Below are 13,343 nucleotides of genomic sequence, written 5' to 3'. Positions count from 1 at the left end.
ACACAGTATGTCTACCTTTCTACTCTGCGTCATGTCAACCAACTCTCTACCCTTTCCTGTCATAGTTCCAACATTCAAGGTCCCTACTCGTAGTCCTATACTCTTGGTGTTCCTCTTCTCTCTCTTCTCATTAACACTTTTTCCTCCTCCCCTTCTTCGACCAACAGTAGTCCAATTTCCACCGGCACCCTGTAAGTGAACAGCATCGATGGTAGTTATTGTTAACCTGGGCCTTGACTAATCCTGTATGGAAGTCATAGATTTGATTCGCATGTTTGACTTGGCAAAAGTTTTACATCAGATGCCCTTCCTGACACAACCCTCTATATTTATCCAGGCTCGGGTGTGTGTGTGTGCGTGTGTGTTAGCATATATGTATGCTAATGTACACACCATAAAAAAGAGTCTCACACTCTAATATTTCGTGGTACTACCTGTAGCTTTGATTGTGATGCGCATTTGCTGCGGCATTGTTTCAAAAACCTCCTACAACATCACAGCATTTATTTCTGTCCAGAATTGCATTAATTTTTGGCCGAGTTCTTGCATTAACGATAGGAGTCAAACCACTCTGCAAGGTCTTCTCCAGCACATCCCGTAGACTTCGAATGGGGTTAAGCTCAGGACTGTGGGGGCCAATTGATGTGTCAAAATGATTCCTCACGCTCCCTGGACCACTCTTTCACAATTGTTTGGCATTGTTGTCCTGGAATATGATCATGCCATCCGGGAGAAAAAATCAATTTATGGGATTACCTGGTCATTCAGTACATTCAGATACTCAACTGACTTAATTTTTTTTGCTGAATAATATTGCTGAACCTTGATTTGACCAACTGAAGCAACCCCTGATCATAACACTGCAATTTGCTTATTGAAACCCAAACGGTGACTTTTTTTTTTGGCCGGGCAGTGTATGTACAGGCTCTGCGGCGCAGTGGCGTCGTGCCCGGAGTGTTCCCCGCCTCACGCCCTATGCCAGCTGGGATAGGCTCCAGCTCCCCGTGACCTGCTACAGCGGATACAGCGGCAGAAAATGTATGTATGTATGTACAGAGAAACAACTTCAGTGGGTTGGAAAACTAAACCACAGTTAAATGCAGCATAACTGTATGATGCAGCTTGATTAACGTATTGAGCAAATAAACAGGAAGCTTCCACAGCCAAGTTTGCTGTTTGACTGTTTTTCTTGTTGGAATCGACTGCAGCTCATCAATACTGAGTGTTGTGCAGCAGTAAAGCGAATCCATATCTGCTCCACAGGTGCCATCTCAAGGCTGATCTATACCCCTGCTGGTGTCAGTGATCTTATACAGTAAATTCACTGACATAAGCTCTATGTCTGTTTCCACGTAACACCAGGACAGTCATTGTATTTTTTCGATACTGGAGTAAACTTGGAACAATGACTCTCAGGAAAGTGTAGTGTCACATTCAATAAAGGTCTTGTGTACTCGTACTCATAAAATGATACGGCTGTACTGATACTACTTTACATCAACACAACATTAACTTCTGTCAGTTGAGCATGAAGGCAAAGGAGCATAAAATTTTTTGATTTTTCACCTGAAGCACTTTGCGACGAGCTAATTCTAACGGTATGCTAAAGGCTCAATCGCCTGCAGGGGTGGAAGAAAATGTTTTACAGCAATGCTAACACGGTATATTGTTATTTCTCATGTTAGTGTATCAGAGGTCACTGTATCACAAACACCAAAGAACAAAACTGCACAACACAGTGATGCAATGCATCCGCTGTGTTACAGCATTTCTGACTGCTTCATTTGGCCATAGTGAACTATTTGAAGGTAATAGTGACCCAATAGTGACCCAAAGTGTCATCAGTGTACAACAATCACATCTGTTTACTTTGACCTATTACACACTACATGCTAGAAGACGCAGCACGCACGATGCTATCCTATAGCATAATATATTTGAGTACTTCTATCATTAGTCTGTACCAATAAATACTCAAGTGTACTTGTACTTTTGTGAAATGTGGTGTTGCAGCATCCTTAAAGATGGATATGATGAGGCCTGTCATGATCATTAGCAAATAATAACAATTTAATCCTTTTTCTGTTGATCTAATCAATGAACCCAATTCACAAAATGATCAGAAAGCTATGTGATAAAAGTGACAGCCTAACAAAGAACATGCTTACCAGATGATTTCTGGATGTTTAGCGAAGCTTCTTATCGATGCTTTTTGGGTAAATTCGAACTAGCCTGAAAGATTTAGATAATGAAGAGATCACACAACACAGGGTGTAAGAAGTATATAACCAAGTGTATTCCCTCTGTTAATGTACACATATTTAGAGTCATCTCACTGGAACACTTTACAATAACATTTAGAAAGAACAGGTAGATACTGGGAGGAGTATGCTCATAATGGAGAAAGACAAAAACCAGAGAAACAGGAGGGTGAATCAATAGAGCCTGTCAAATGAAATGACTGCCACCTTGTCTCCAGCCATTTAGACCAAAATAGATAAACAAAAACTAAAACTGGAGGTGGATAGAGCCTGCTTTCTCCAGCGGTATGGGGACACAAAATCTGCAATAAAGAGGAAAAAGGAACTGATGCAGGACAGAAAATAGACTGAGAATGAAATAAAAGGAGCATGAGTGGTTTCATGTTCATAACCCAAATCACATTTTCTCAGTTACCAAAAGAAAATACAGAAAAATTTCCGTTTCCCAGAATCATAGTCATTTTTTCCCAACAGGAATGATAGTAGGGGAAACACATTTCTCTTAGTAATGGGATGAGGGTCAAATATTTAGACATTTCACAAACTTTTTTCAGGATTTTTTTTCTTTTCATGGTACAGTTGTCTTTTTTAATAGAGTTGAGAAAAATTGGAATACTAGTGTTCTGTTGTACATCTTCCAGGGAACAGCCGTTCACCTCTTAACTTGTGTGCTCTTCCCATAGAGTTTGCATTGCCCATTGGCTGCCATCAGTCCAGTCAGGCTCAAGGGAATAAAAGACACAGCTGCTTTTTTCCAGCTGCAAGGTATCTCTCTCCACCCTGGAACTCCAGCAAGAATGAATTCAGATTTTCCCTAAAATGTCTCTTGTTTCTCCAAAGAATTAAAAAAGAGCAAACCAAAGTGACAAGTCTTGCAGGCGTTGATTAGCCATACTGTTCATGACAAGGGTGGGTTTCTGGGGCCGGTGATTTGGGCAATGAAACTGTTCTTATGTTAAAATCCTTCCTGTGCTTTATCATCTTTCTTTTCCGCTCACGCTTTAGGTCCATAAATTTCTGTAACGTCTATACATGTATTTATAATTTTATAGCGCAGAGTTCATCTTGTTTGCTGGAGGTTTATTCTGTTTTTTGATTATTAGTAAGGACATGATGCAGTTTCCCTGCTGGCCCACTAGGGGCACTTCGGAGCCCCAGACACACATGACACATCTGTTGGAACAAAGGACGACCAACGAGATTTTGGCCTCGACAAGATTTTGGCAGCTAAACGTACAAGTTAGCATCCATTAGGTTGGAGCGGTGGTATCTCACATAGTTGCTACGTTTAACGTTATGATCATCAATAATCGTCATATTTTTTCTTTTTTGAACTCCACAGGAAAGAAATGTTTTTGTCTCTTTTTCGTAAATGAATACTACATGCTTGAAACACGGCAGAGTTTACGTTGTATCAGCTTCAGAGCACCAGTCGACAAGGAGATTAAAAAGAGAGAGAGAGAGAACTGACAGGAGATCAGGTATAACAAACACTCACAGAGGATATGACACAGTGATTCTGCAGGTTGGCAGTATATTGATTTTACAGAATGTCAAGTTGCTAATTCAAGCCTAGTTGTAAAATATGTTGATACTTTTTAAAGTGGCTGCTACACCACATGCTCGCCTCAGAATGAAGTACAGACCCTGACACAAATACTGACGATGGTGCTTTCTTACAGTACTCAAGATATCAAATAACCTGTCACGTGCTATTCCGTTATTCACTATTTTATCAGCACGGCTGGTACCCAGCTGTTGGCACAGTATGTGTTGAGATCTGACGTCTAATAGCCTTTCCCTAAATCCACACCATGGTTAACATTACATAAGATGTCAAATTAATCAATCCAAAGCTAATACGTGTGGACAGAACCCTGATGTCACCTTGCCATCTGAGTTTGCATCCTCCATCTGATTAAACTAGAGTTGGTATCATGCATGACTGGCTGACAATACTGGGTTTTAAATGAATTGCCTTGTATGTGATGATTGCCATTTTCCATTCACTGCGCTCTCTCTCTCTCTCTCTATCTCTCTCTCAATCCTTCTCTAAGTGCATCTGCTGTCTGTCTCTGTGCGTCATGGCGACGTGCCCTCAGACGTAGTACTCTTTGTCTTTGTTCTTCTTGTTCTTGGTGACTGTCTTGGCAGTGCTGGGCTGTTTCTCCTTCACAAGGGCTCCGTTGCTCTGCGTGGCTGAGTTACTAATGTAGTTGCGGCTCTGGTCTACCTGGTAGGAGCCCTCGTCACGGTTGCGGTACTTGTACATGGCGTAGAGCAGGATCAAGATGCAGAGGGCTGCAGCTGCCACGATGCCCACCACCATCCCTGTGGTGCTGCTGGACTGCTGCACCTCCACGGCCCCTGGGAGCCCTCTCTCAGGAGATGTGGGGTCTGGAGTGGGAACATGGGGAAAATTTGGGGGGTAGGTTATTCCTGGGACTCTATGGTGGCCTGGGTCTGATGAGGGGTGTGCTGGCGGCAGCAGCACCTGGTCACGCGTGTTCATTTTCCCAGCGGGGATTTTGTTGCTACTACTGCTGCCGCCAGCGGCCGGCTTTTTGCGCGGCCCAAGGTGGTCGGGGTTTGCTGTCGGGGTAGAGGACAGAGGTGGGCGGTGGGAGTTAGGGTTGCGGGAGAAATGTCGATCTCGAGGGTTCTGGACCCCGCCCTCGGCATCCGGGGGAGGAGGGAGGACAGTCCTGTCGGTGACCAGTGGGGAATTTTTATAATAGTCCTCGTCATCCGACTCTGTCATCTCCCCCGAGCCGTACGCCGACACTTCAATGGTCTCCTCGCAGTCCTCCTGGTCCAAGGGGCAGGGGGGCCGGCCGTTGGGCAAGGGGAGGGAGTCTTTGGTGGTTTCGAGCAGAGTGAGGAAAGGGCGGTAGGTGGTGGGGGGTGGGGGAATTACTGGGTAGTGGGTGGCGATGGATGGGGGTTCTAGGGAGTCCACAGTTATTATGGGCAACACTAATTCACCTCCTAGGACAAGAAAGAGACAACAGAGAGGAGTGTTAGAGAGGACCTGAGTGACACCGCCTCCAGATCAGCAGAAAAAAACAATTAAAAACTCATCACCAGTATTAGAACAGGACTAAAGCTTAACATGAGGTTAGTTATACAAGTTTAGTTAGTCTGTTCTATGTACAGGTTAATATACTGACTATTTCTGAGCTCATATACAATATAACATGTAAGAAAGTACTCTAACCTGTTCTGGCTTAACACCCTATGCTGCATAAACCAACATGTTCTATCAGTAAGACAAGATAAACTCAGACTACAAATTACACTGAACAGCTAGATATCTATTGTACAACACAGCTAAGTCTATCCTAAGACTAGTCTGACCTAAGCTAATGCTCAGAAGTATCTGCTCTGATTGCTTTAATAAGATATCAAACCACGAGGTTCAGGTCACTTACATCAACAAATTGGCCGCATGATTTTTGCATGAAAAAAAAAATTACAAAAGAAAGCTGTGTAAGATTGTTCTCGGATAGTGAAAAACAACCCCCCCCACCTTCTTTTACCTCCTCCCATCTTTTTTCTTATCTTTAAAAATATTCATAATGTTAATAAATATTTTGTTGAATTATTCATTTTTTTTCCCAGAAGAAAAAATGCTTCAACCCTCCCTCCCCACTGGGCATAGAGGTTATTATGGCCATTTTGATATGCTTTATGCAAACCTTCAGGAGCCACAGGAAACTAATGGCCATAATTTCTAACCTGAACTCCTGAGTGCACATTACAGCAGACTGAGAGACAGTGTTAAACTGCTGCTGCCTTTCCCCAAGAGTCTCTGATGCCCACTTCCCTCCCAAAGAGCACACATAAACATAGGACAATTATGTTCCTCTGAAAAATTCACCAAACACAAGAGAACACTTAAAGCAACAGTTTTGGTTATGCAATCTGATTTTAGCCCACCATGAAATGATTTGAATGCATAGCAATAGCATTGGTAAAAATGTAATAATTAAGGAGGAATCAGTCTACCACAGACTGGAGGCCCAGCTGGAGTTAAACAAATTGGGAGTTTGTTAACAGAGCATGGAAGAATATCATTAACAGTTTGTTTATACACTACATATTATGTCATAAAAGTGTGGCATGTGTGTGAGTCACAGTAGAGAAAACATTTGATATCATGGCAGTGGGGATTAGATTATGGAACATCTTTAGGGGAGAGAAAAGGGAAGGCAAGAGCAAAACATAACCAAATAAAATCCAATATCATCAGCATAAAATCATGACTCGGACTCTTGGTTCATTTGATGAGGTGAATCATAGGGGGGAAGGGTAGAACCAGGCACTTCAGATATGATAAAGGGGGTGTAAGGAGGGGTCGTGGGATTGGAACAACTCCAACTTGGTCTTCCATAGCCCCAAACCTTATCTGTTATACATCCATACATTTTTATTCTCAAAAGGCGATGCATTTAGTTAACAAAGCTACTAAACACACATCACATTAGAACACACTTAAGAGAAACAAGAAGAATATGACAGCTGTAAGAGAAGTTACTTAGTGATTTTCCACCCATTCTGTTATGTTGGAAAGCTTTGTTTCCATGGCAATGTTAAAGTTGTTTCTCTTCATTGTATTTTCTTTTTTCTGTGTTTGAGGGCTGCGTTTCACCTTCAAGCTGAGAGGACAGCAGAGTTTGATGGCACTACTGAGGGCTAAGAACAGCCGTACCATGTACGATTTTGTAAGTTTAGCTTGCTGTTTTTCTCCAACACTTGTGACTTTGACAAGTTATTTCAGTAAAAGCATTTTCAGGGCCTGACGGATAGTTCCTCCAAGATCCAGTTGCTAGCGAGGCTGATGGACGAGATGGTAGCGCCGCTATCTTTACATTGCCATCTGTGTGTGTGGTAGAGATGTAGGGAGTGCAATTTCAAGCTCTATACCTTCTGCTCGCCTTGTAGTCCGAGGAGGTACCGCCCCTCACTGCATGCCCCATATACAGAAGATTGCTTTGGCAAACTGACAGTCCTCTCATGGTAAACCAAAGGATCAACTTTACTTTACTATATGTATTCATATGAGTTTAGAAAAAATGCAAATATAGGCATTACAGTAAAAGATTGTTGGTGGCACCTTTTGAAGAAGAGTGCATTCATAGTGAATTGTAATGCATTATAATGCTTCATAATGAAATTCATAAACTCATATAATCAGATGCAGTTCACACAGTCATAAAGGTGAATACTTGTGAATTCTAAGTGTCTCATGAATTCTCTTGACTGCTTACAAAGTACACTGACAAAGCTGATAATATATCATGACTAGGGATCCACACTTTAACTCACAGTAGAATAATAATAGCACATGTATGATATGATGCGGTGTACACTAACCATTAAACAACATGAAACATGTGTTATACTGCATCAATATGTGCCTAACTTTACTTGCCACATTAAACAATGACTAATGGCGCTGTATGAACAGTTACAGTATACTGGGACTCATCACTGCAGCTGGTTGTGTATAAGTAGTTATAATGATTCAAGATTCAGTATACTTTATTACCAGTCAAGAGAATCTATTAGACATCAGAAGTCACTTCGATAATGCTTTATGACTGTTGATATAGTGCACTATGCATTAAGTGGGTTTGTGAATTTAACTGTGAAGCATTTTAAATGCATTATCACTGTGTTCCAGCAAATGCCTCATATCACTCTGCTGTGCTCTGCAGCCAACGCCTGGAGGCAGATTATCATCATTCCATAATCCTGGCAGGCAGTGGCTACCAGACAAATAACGACTCTCAGCCCTCATGCACAGAGTGAGCCACAATTCAGTAAAGGAGGCAGCTATCAAGTGACCAATATTTTCATTTCCTGTTGTGTGACCCCCACCTGCCTCACATATATTCTGAACCAATCAACAACTTCAATTGGCTTGTCCCCCTTCTCCATGACTGCACTCTCTGTATGCAGCTGTGATTGTCGAGTTAACACAGATAGGCGGGCGACTGGACGAGAGAAATTACTCCATTTGTCTTGAGATGTACTCTCCTGCTGAAAGCTGCCAAGAACCACATGCTGATATGAAACTCTGAGACATACAATTTTTTTCTTATCCTGCAGGAGGGTCTTCATCATTCTGGGGCCCCTCTCTGTGGATTGACTCTCTCTATATTTGAGTCAGCAGTCCTTCAACCAAGACCAGGACTGACTTCTACGAGTACTGACAAGGAAAAGGAAAGCTTGAATCCAGTGTGGGCATCTCTTGTTTAACATTGTAACACCATCAATGATTCATTAAGGCGAGAGACACTTAAAATATTTGGCCTGACTAATTTAGTTTGACTGCTGTTGATGACTTTTCTTCTTGATGTTTACCTGCACAAAGCACCACATCGTTACCCATATGAGTCATCCTCTATTTACTTAGAATGTAAGGAGGGCAGATGGATCCTGTCAGCTTCCTACCAAACATTGTTACTTCATCCCCACACTTCGCATTTATTTGGAATATTTCAACAAATCAGCCTGCTTGGGGTTTGAGTTTACTATAATTCATCTTTGATTAGGCTGCAGATGGGAAATACAATAGTGTGTGATTGTATAATTTATTTTTCTATACTTGCATTTTTGGAACAATTATGGCCAGATAGACTGTGTGACAGGAAAAACAAGCTTGTTTCTTCATACACAGAACTGCATTAACTGTTTACAACTGCTGCATCGTTTGGCTGCAAAAGTGATTTATGTTGACACGAGGGGATGATGCTCTGTCTCAGTGAATCACATATTGGCTGCAGTCAAAGTCACCTCCCTGCAGTTCATCGGCACCTGGATCACCTCCACGAAGCTGACTGGATTTGTTTTTCTGGCCGGTATGATGTTCCCACCTCACTATGGCATAAATCTCAGCTACGCACAGAGAATATCAAACTCCACTTTCATGCTTTAGCTGTTGGCCCAATTCCCAGTCTATAGATGTTGTTTTTCTCCTGTGCTGCACTTTATCTGCTTCACATCTCTTTTCCACTGCAAGATTCATAATTCAAGCGTATCTGTTAAATCAAATAGGAAATTCTACTGGCTCTTAATACATATATAACATGAAAAATAAAGGTCAACATAAAACCTTTGCCTGAAGAAATCAAACCAACCAACCAACCAACCAACCAACCTACCAACCAACCAACCAACCAACCAACAAGCCAACCACGGCTGTTTGATGTGTGCAAATTATAGCACATTGAGCCAAACATGTCTTGAAACACGTGGACACGTGTCAAGACAATATACTAAGAAATTAGATTTAAATTGATTCTTGAATTGTTAATTGAGAATGATATGCATTTTCCAGTGCTCTAATTTAAATACATTATTTATACACTTTTATTCAATTTTTGCTCAGTTTGACTATTTATATTGTTGTTTTTAATTGTTTTACTGTCTGTCTTATTGTAACTTTTATCTTTTAATGATTTTAAATTTTCTAATTTGTTCCCTTTTCACACAAATAAATATAAAGGCTCTTTATTTTCAGTCTCATAGGAATGACAGTTACTGTTTAAATATAACCATCTCACATAACCTGTGCTATTTAAATATCTCGTCACATTTTTTAAGGGAAATGTTTAGATAGGAAGAACGTGGAGCCAATTGGTAATTCAACCTAATCCAACCAAAGCTAATCGATCAATCATCATTTAAAATCATGCAGACGATTCCAGTTCAAGTCTATATCGGCAAACAACTAAACTGTGGAAACAGTGCATTAAATAAATAACTGACGGACAAAATCAATCAACCAGGAAGGGTTGGATCACTGGAAAGCTCTGAGTCTGGATTCATAAAGAACATTTACCAATAGTCTCCATAATCTGATGATCTATTGAGAGGCTCCACCAACAGAGCGACACGTAGCCCCAACAGCATCCTGGGGTAGAAGGGTAGCTGTGACAAGAAGGGGAAGGGAAGGTAGAGACTTTTCTTGCATGTGTGTTTCACGAGTCTTTATAAAAATACACAAAAATCTTTATTTAGAGTCCTCTTCTGCGTTTGCACGCAAGGTTTCTCTCCATCCTACCATACATGCTTTGTCTTTGTAATCCAGTTCTCCTTTGTCGAGGTCTTCTCACTCTTCTGACAGAGGCTCATTACCAACACGGGAGGATCCAGACCCAGCCTCTAATTGGGTGATGTAATTAAGACTCCCTAACAAAGTCAAAGTTTAATTAGTCTGTTGGGAAAGGAAGGCATTTCACCCTGCTCACTCTCAGTCGTGCATCCTCCTCCTCCTCTGCCTCCTCCTCACCCTCCTTCCTCTCCCCATTTCTATACTCTGCTTTGAGCGCAGAGGAACGTGACACTAATCTCAATGAGGGTCAGTTAGCTCTTTCACACTCATCTTTAACTCAGGCCTTTCTTCTTTCCGCTTCCTGAGCTCCTTTCGCTCCGCATCCAGTCCGAACACGTTAGTAAGAGCACGACCGCTGTCCTGCCCTGCCCTGCCATGTCAGATAGTCTTCATTTAGCTTTTCTTAAACTTCCTGGAGGAAATGTCATTGTTTAAAAAAACAAATTGCAACGCCTTATATTTGTGTTGCCGCTATCACTGCAAGTAAACACATCTGTAACACGCAACCACTGGTGGTATATGCTGCAAGGAGGCCTATTGATTGCTATGAATTCATATGCTAGGCTTAATAGAAAATCCACAGCTGTGCTTAGAATCTTCTCTCCTCCCTGAAGGCGAGTCAATAACATTCACTCAAATGTGATTGAAAACACTGGGCATTGGTCCTCAAAGAATGACTCCAAGCCTGTATGTTTGAAGCAGTGATGGAGAGGGGGACATGTTTTGTGGACGATGTTGATTCTTCTCTCCTTGTCAACAGTTTCCACGGAGGCTTATCCGACCCTGCTGGCTCACCTCGCTGAAACTGTTGCAGCATCTGGAAGCCGCGATACGGAGCGTGTGCATGCGCGTGAGGATGTTTGTTGTTTCTCTGGAGAGATGGCGGCAGAGAGAAAACTTTACACCCACAGAGTGAGAGAGACAAGTGTCTGTCTTGGAAGGTGAGCATGTCTTCCTCTGTGTGCATGTTTGTGTGGGCATGGCAGAGGGAGAGAGAGAGAGAGGGAGACAGAGAGAGCTCTACCCAATGGGAGATTAAGCCTGGGCATAGCCTCCACAGAAAAACTCTCATTTTACCTTCCGATAAGAAGGGAATTGAGTCTCTATTTCGGTCCCAACCACCTACCGAGAAAACCGCAGGAGAATGCTACCCTTCAGCTTCTCAACACAGGTTCAGATCTGTTTCTCCTCACACAGACACATATATAGGCTGCTATAATCTGCAACCATTTACAATGCAATATATATTCTATTCATCCATAATCCTGAACAAAACAAAACAGTAAATCCAAGTATTTTATGGGCAGCGGCAATGAATTTAGCTTTTCTTGCTAACTGAGGAACAATCCTCAGGAGATCTAACGTCTGATGCATCATACGACAGATTAACCCTCAATAGTATGATATATATAATGTTAAGGTGGTTAAATGAATGAAAACAAAAACGGATTTGTATGAAACTTGTACCAGAAACTCGCAGTGGGTTGAGAACAGGTGGTTAAATTCTGGGAAGAATCCACCAAGTGGAACTGAAGGAAAGAGTTTCAATCTTGGGTCTGTAAATGCTTCACATTACCGGATAATTTGGGAACATCAGTTGCCACTAAGGTCAGAGATGGGTTTTAGGCAAAATTGGATTTTGGCAAACTTTAACCAGGATGCATGAGTCAACTGTAATGAAAATTTTAAAACCATCTCCCTGTGATAAATCACCTGCTACATGCTGAATATAGAATCTTGGATAGAATTGTGAGTTCCTTTCAAAGCTCAGCATTGCCGTATATTTGATGAACTATGTCCACTTTTCATTGATCCAATCAAAATATTATGGATTTGACAATTAATGTAATCAAACCTCTTTGTACATCATCCACCATTAAATTCAAGATGAAAAATACTCATTCTACAAATAATAAACAGCTTTGCCATAAAGCAGCCAGTTGATTCACTAATTCACATGTGGTTTACGTTGGTTTTTGAGTATTATTGTTGCAATAGAGTTGGAAAGAGTAGAGTAAAGGGAGTAAAATACAAGACCTTTGACTTTCACCTCCTGTCATGGTGTCAGAACATGCCTTGACCAACTGTTCACACTAACAGGGCCTCAGCCACTGGGCATACTGGCTGTGCACTGTGCAGAACAAGCTGCCCTTCCATGATGGAAGTGTCCTACCTTGTTACAATTGGTACAGGACATTCAGTGCAACAGCTTGGTAAATGCCAGACACGACCACTTGGATGAGCAACTGACATGCTGCTGTGCTTCCGATTTCCTGCTTCTATGAAAACCAGTAAAACAGGTAAACATGTGGCCGATCACAGCTGCACACAGAGGGCTTTCACAGTCACAATACAGAGGGATTCACCTGAAAGTGGAGGAAGGGCTTGTTGATTGACTGAATCTCTTCCTAGGTGTGCCTACAGATGTTCCTACTCTGCACTTCAGTTTTGGATAGAATTATAACAACAGAACTCCTAGAGTTGACTCACCGTTTCCAGGCTCACACTCCTCCAAATCTTCGTCATCACTAGGACACTCTGCTGATGCTACCAAGAGGTCATCCGCATTCTGGAAGACAGAGACATAAGGCAGAGGAGATACAGAGTGAGAATACATTTAACACCAGTGTAGAGGACAAAAACAACATTGTCAACCAGAGCAAAAAACCAGACCAAAGCAACCATTGTTACAAAGTCAAATTAAAAAAATCTGCAAGTAGAGAATCCTCTTATGATATGCATGAGGGACTGTTAGAAAGGCATTACTTAGGTTTGGTAAAGAGTAAGTGACACGAAAGGACGGGCGTCAAATGTTGACAATCTGTGTGACCCACAATCTGGTTATTTATTCCGCTGATAGAAGTTAGAATCACTCATCAACTGAAAATGTCTGATCAACACAAAACGAACATCTTAAACTCTAAGAGAATATTGGCAAATGATTGATAATGTCTGCTATA

General features: G+C 41.6%; 1 protein-coding gene across 4 annotated transcripts in view; it reads right to left on the bottom strand.

The window, feature by feature from the left end:
- Positions 1 to 2,274: 2,274 nt before the first annotated feature.
- nrxn2b (neurexin 2b) overlaps positions 2,275 to 13,343 on the bottom strand; it is a 581,101-nt gene continuing 570,032 nt past the window's right edge. For all 4 annotated transcript variants that reach the window (XM_068307857.1, XM_068307860.1, XM_068307859.1 and 1 more), the window contains 2 exons: positions 12,874 to 12,952; positions 2,275 to 5,249 (listed from right to left, as the gene is read on the bottom strand). In XM_068307857.1, the coding sequence (XP_068163958.1) occupies positions 4,360 to 5,249; positions 12,874 to 12,952 (969 nt within the window). In that variant the 3' untranslated portion in view covers positions 2,275 to 4,359. The remainder of the gene's footprint in view (positions 5,250 to 12,873; positions 12,953 to 13,343) is intronic.

This window comes from Antennarius striatus, chromosome 23, assembly GCF_040054535.1.
Source record: "Antennarius striatus isolate MH-2024 chromosome 23, ASM4005453v1, whole genome shotgun sequence".
NCBI classification, from domain to species: Eukaryota; Metazoa; Chordata; class Actinopteri; order Lophiiformes; family Antennariidae; genus Antennarius; species Antennarius striatus.
This window is presented reverse-complemented; position numbering and strand designations above follow the sequence as displayed.